Raw genomic sequence first — 5595 nt, 5'->3', positions numbered from 1 at the left:
ACCTTTGCGACCGCCAGCAGCGGGGGCACCGCTCGTCGGCGTCGACCCGTGTTGGCTCGCACCATCGCCAGCCAGCAGCATCGGCGCGTCCGATGCCAGCCAGCCAGCCAGCACAGGCCAAGGCCAAGGCCAAGGCCAAGGCCAAGGCCAAGGCCAAGCAAGGCCCAAGGTGCACCCGCAGCCTCGTCATCGGCACCTGGCAGCCCGATGGTCACTGCCTCGCCTCGCCCTCGGCCTCTCTTTCTCCCTCTCTCTCTCCTCGTCGGCGACCCCTCCCTCCCTCCCTTGCCTCTCGACCACCACCCGCCCCTTTGCCATCTCCCTATCTGGCGCCTGTTGCTGCTACCGTCTGGCCCACTTCCTCCGAGCCTCGGCACCATCCCTTTCGTCTCCCCTTCATCGACGCCGACCGGCACCATGTCGACCACCACCACCGCTGCCGTCGCCAACGACATCGAAGACACCACACACCTCGTCTCCGTCCTCCTCCTACGCACCCCCGTGCCCACCTCACAGGGCACCGACCCCTACCACGATGCCTTTGGCTCCTTTTGCCTCCCCTCGTTCGCCGACTCGGCACTCGAGTCGGGCACCTCGACACCGCTCCCCGGCGCAGCAAGCATCGGACCCCTGAGCACCGCAACAGACCCAAGCGCAGTCGACCTCATCAAGACCGCACTCGCCCAGACCACTGCGGCAGCAGCAGCAGCAGCATCAGCAACAGCCTCGGCAGCGACGGCCTCGTCCCCTTCGTCCTCCTCCGGGTTACCCACCTCGCCCACCGGACGCCGCAAGGGCAAATTCATCCAGGACACCCCACGCCTCATGACCCACCACCTCTCCTTTCCCCTCGACGAACGACAGCAGGAGCACGAGATCGAGTACTGCGTCACCTCGTTCCCCATCCTCTCCCACGACCTCGTAAATACCGACGCCCTCGCAGATCGCCTCCTCAAGGGGCATCCGGACCCGCACGATCCCACCTCGCGCACCCCTTACCGCGGCGTCATCGTCACCAGCCAGCGCGCTGTAGAGGCCTACGTCGCAGCCGGACAGCGCGCCTACCAATCCCTCCGCTCCCAGGGCAGGTCCACCTCCGACTCGCCCACCCTCTGGACCCGCATCCCCTTTTTCGCAGTCGGCCCCGCCACGGCCACGGCGCTCCGAAACGTTCCCCTGGCGCCCTGGCTGCGGCCTCGCCTCGTCATGGGCGGAGAGGCCACCGGCACCGGAGAGGCCCTCGCAAACTACGTCATCCGCCACTTTTCCAGCCCCTCGCTCATCGACCACACCGCCGCCCGCGACCCAATGGCCTCAGTGGTCCCGCAACCGCTCGCAGCGTCAGGTGTGGCCGCCTCCTCCTCCTCCTCCTCGTCTCCATCCTCCTCGTCGGCCACTGCTCCGGCACCGCAACCGGAACCCATCCTGTACCTCGTCGGCGACAAGAACGCGCCCACTATCCCCACGCTCCTCTCCTCGCCGCCGCCGCCATCGCAGCCCATCCCGTTCGAGGAGCTGCAGGTCTACGAGACCGGGCCCGACCGCCACTTCCACGAGGGCTGCGCCGCCCTCGCAAAGTCGCTGCCCACCGTCATCTCTCGCCCCGTCAGCCGGCGGCCCAGCAGCGGCAGCTTCAGCTCGCGACCAGGCAGCCGCAGGCCCAGCGGCAGCGGGTCCCGCACCCCCAACCCGGCCGGGGCCTCGTCGGATGCGGCCGAGACAGCGTCGACGGCGGTGCTGGACGAGGCACGGAAGCCTCTGTCGCACAACTACGTGCCGTCGGTCGGCACGCCGCTAGGCGTCAGCACCATGACGCCGGCCGCTACCGCGTCCTCGGGCCAGTCGTCGTCGTCGTCGTCCGAGGGAGCGGCCGCAGCTGCGGCGGCGAAAAAGGCGACTCAGGGCGCCGGTATCGAAGGGGGCGGCGCCGGCTCGACGATGCTGCCCTCGGCTGCACAGGTGGCGTCGCCGGCGACTCTCAATCCGGAGCCCATGAACCCGCTTGAGGAGGACGCGATCCTCAAGGCGCTGCGCAACAAGACGCAGGGCCGGTCATCGTCGACATCTTCGGCAGCAGCCGCAGCCAGCGAGGCAACGGGCAAGCCACCGAGCCGCATGGCCGAGGCCAAACCGGACTGGATCGTCTTTTTCTCGCCCAGCGGCGTCGGCTACGCACTCGACGAATTCCGCCGTCGCAAGTGGCTGCCGCCGCCGCCGATCGCGGTCAAAAAGGCGTCGCCTCAGAGCAGCGGCAGCGGCAGCGGTAGCGGCGATTCTGCCGGAGCAGGAGGGAGCGCTTCGGGCGCCCCGGCCGGGCCAGCAGCGAACGGCGCTGCGTCAGACGTCGACAAGGAGGCCAGTCCGGGGCAGCCATCGAACGCGGCGGCCAAGGCGTCGGGAGACGACAAGGACCAGCCGCAGCCGCAGCAGCGTGCGACCACCACCGTCACGAGCCAGGCGGCGGGCCGGCGGCGGTATCCGCGCATCGCCGTCATTGGGCCGACGACGCGCAACTGGATCGTCGAGAACCTGGGCGTCGAGCCGGACGCTGTGGCGGCCAAGCCGGGCCCCAAGGAGCTCAAGGAGGCCATTGAGCGCGTCGAAGTCAGGGTCAAGACGGGCACGGCGACGGCATCGGCATCGACATCGCCTTCGTCGTCATTGTGAAGGCGGCCTCGCGGCTTCGCCGTCTCCCGCTCTTGTCGAGTCCCCATCTTCCACCCCCGCAGCCTGGAACCGCCTCCCTCCCTGTCCGCTCGCGCTTCCTCCGCTATCGTATCTCTACGCGTCTCTAGTTTTCCATCTGGGTCATTGCAATCGTCATGGCGTCAAGGGCCGTTGGAACGTCTTTCTAGCCGGGGTGCGTTGTGGTGTGGCGGCGGCGGCGGCGACGTCGATACGTCGTTCCGCTTCTTTCGAGCTCTGTGCCCAGTCTGTACCGTGATCGAGCTCGAGAGGCGTAAGGAGACTTGGGGAGACGAGAGAGTGCACTGCTGTCGGGGGATGGCGCCGACGAGGGATGGCGGCAAAGAAGCCCGATGGAGGGAGTCGGAGCGGAGCGGACCCGGTCCGACGAGGGTGTCGAATGAGGCCAGGCAGAGCAACATCGTTTCGGGTCGCACCGACGCCCGACGAGAACACGGCGCGGCACGGCACGGGTGGGACCGACGAGCGAGCCGCTGCCATCCAGCGCCCTTTGAGCATGCTCCCTGCCCTGCTTCGCTCGCTCGCTCGTCGCTCATTCCTCGTTCCTCGTCCCTTGTCGCCCGTCGCTCGTCGCTCGTCGCCCAGCTCGATAGACGGGGTCAGATCGAGGCAGGAGCCAGCGGCTTGGCCGAAGCCGACCTTGCTTGCGCGCTTCATACGCAGGCAGGGCGGGTTAGGGCGCGAAAGCTCAGCGCAGCCAGCCAGTCAGCTTACCAGCCAGCCGCGCCACCCTGCCTGCCTGCCGGGCGCAGAGCAGGAACGAGGGTGGGCGCGAACGAGCGAGCGAGCGCGCTGCTCCGATTCGTCGCGGTGCGGTGCGGTGCGGTGCGGTGCAGGGCAGCCGCGCGGGCGGGGCTCGCGAGATCCTTAGGTGATTCAGCACCGACTGAGCCTGGCCTCGCTAGCTCGCTCCTGGCCCCCCCCTCCGCTGGCCTGCCTGCCTCCCCTGCCTCGCCTGCCTCGCCTGGCATAGGACGCGACCCACCGCCGCAGTCGGCGATCGAACGCACCACAGCTTCGTCTGCAGAGGCACGCACAGACCCTTCGACCGACAAAGAGATCGCGAGCGAGGGACGTGGACAGGCCACCTCTCGCTGCCTGCCTAGCCTCTCTTCCTCTGGATGAGCTGCTGCGGTCGTTGCTGCCACCCGTCTGTCGTCGTTGTGCATCGCCCCAACCTCACCCTCTCGCATGCCCGCCTCTGTTCGCCTGCCCGCCTGCCCGCCTGCCCGACTGCGCACGAGGTCGCCATACGGCCCCACGCACGCAACTGGACAGAGACGACCTCCCCTCCTGGGATTGCACGCCCCCTCGTCTGCCCGTCGTTGCTGCCAGGCGCCGACTGGCCTGGTTGAGGCGGCAGCTGCGCGTCTGGCACTCGATATAAGCGGCCGCGTCCTCGTCTCCTGCCCCTTCCTCCTCGCCACCATCGTCTCCTTCCCGTGCCCCCAGATCGCCCACCCGCCAGCCTCAACCAGCCTTGGCAGTCGACCGCCTTTCGCCAGCTCATCCGACACACTCGTACCACTGCGCAGAGCCGCGACGCGGCCACCATCTCAACGCCATCGCCGTCACCTCGTGTCGATCCGCTTCCTCTTCGTCGTCGTTCTCCCCGCTCGCGCCCTCTTTCCCTTTTCCTATCTCCTGACCGCCTCGCCTTGACCCACCATGGACGCCTCGTCGGACGTCGCGTTTGGTCCGCTCGGCTTCTTTTCGAGGTCGGGCAACCAGGCGCTGCGCGTCAACCCGCCCAACGCCGACATCGCCCTGACCAGGTGGGGCAGCGACTGGCTGTGGGCCGTCTTTTCCATCATGGCCGCCACCACGATTGGCGTGCTGGCCTGGTCGACGGTCGAGGCGCGCAGGCACCGCGCCTTCCACTACCTCTTTGCCGCGGTGCTCGCCACGGCCTCGGTCGCCTACTTTTCCATGGCCTCGGACCTCGGCGCCACGCCCATCACCGTCGAGTTTCTCCACGGCGCCGGCACCGGCTCGGGCGTCGCCGGCCGGCCCACGCGCCAGATCTGGTATGCCCGCTACATCGACTGGACCATCACCACGCCCCTCCTCCTCCTCAGCCTCCTCCTCATCACCCCCATGCCCCTCTCGAGCATCTGGGTCGTCCTCTTCTTTGACGTCCTCATGGTCGTCTGCGGCCTCGTCGGCGCGCTCGTCCGCACCTCGTACAAGTGGGGCTACTTTGTGAGTCGCCGCGCGTTGCCTGCGCTGTCGTCGAGATGTCTGCCGAGACGACCGCCGAGATGGGCGCCGCGAGACCGTCTGCATCGCGTTGCGAGCGGTACGACTGACCTGCCGCTGCTCTCTTGCGCCTGAATCTACCCGGCGCGACCTCGGCGACGTTGGAAACCCCCCTCCCTGCAGACGCTCGCGTGCGCCGCCCTCTTCTACGTCCTCTACTCGCTCTTTGGGCCCGGCGTACGAGGCGCAGGCCAGTACGGCAGCGCGTTCAGGAACGCCTACGTCGCCGGCATCTCGTACCTCGGCTTCCTCTTCCTGCTCTACCCCATTAGCTGGGGCCTGTCCGAGGGCGGCAACGTCATCGGCGTCAGCTCCGAGGTGGGTAGCCGCGGGGCGGAGAGACGAGGCGCGAGCGGCGTCCGGCCCGTCTGCGAAAAGGAGAGACTCGAACTGACGGTCGGGCACTCCTTGCCTTTCTCGTCCGTGGACCAAATCCCCCCTCGCCTCTCCGAGCGACCCCGTCAGATGGTCTTCTTTGGCGTGCTCGACCTCTTGACCAAGCCGGCCTTTTGCCTCTTTTTCCTGGCCATGCTGAGCAGGTGCGACTACGACGCCCTCGACCTGCGCTCCGGCAAGGGCTCCGAGGTCTATGGCGGCGAGGCCGGCAGGGAGGTGGGCAGCGGCACGAGC

At 68.2% G+C, this 5595-nt stretch overlaps 2 protein-coding genes across 2 annotated transcripts in view; both read left to right on the top strand.

Moving 5' to 3' along the window:
- Window positions 1–417: 417 nt before the first annotated feature.
- On the top strand, window positions 418–2667 carry PFL1_05977 (uncharacterized protein; the record flags this gene model as incomplete). The annotated part of the gene is made up of 1 exon (XM_007883516.1): window positions 418–2667. One exon carries the CDS (start codon window positions 418–420, stop codon window positions 2665–2667), a length of 2250 nt encoding a protein of 749 aa, XP_007881707.1.
- A 1707-nt stretch (window positions 2668–4374) lies between these two features.
- The window catches only part of PFL1_05976 (uncharacterized protein), a gene marked incomplete at both ends in the record, with an annotated part of 1441 nt that continues 220 nt past the window's right edge, over window positions 4375–5595 (top strand). The window contains 3 exons of the mRNA XM_007883515.1: window positions 4375–4908; window positions 5089–5283; window positions 5431–5577. Of these exons, the coding sequence (XP_007881706.1) occupies window positions 4375–4908; window positions 5089–5283; window positions 5431–5577 (876 nt within the window). The remainder of the gene's footprint in view (window positions 4909–5088; window positions 5284–5430; window positions 5578–5595) is intronic.

This window comes from Pseudozyma flocculosa, assembly GCF_000417875.1.
Source record: "Pseudozyma flocculosa PF-1 unplaced genomic scaffold scaffold00023, whole genome shotgun sequence".
In the NCBI taxonomy this organism is placed as follows: domain Eukaryota; kingdom Fungi; phylum Basidiomycota; class Ustilaginomycetes; order Ustilaginales; family Ustilaginaceae; genus Pseudozyma; species Pseudozyma flocculosa.
Note: the sequence above shows the minus strand (reverse complement) of the source record. Positions and strands in the feature narration are given on the sequence as shown.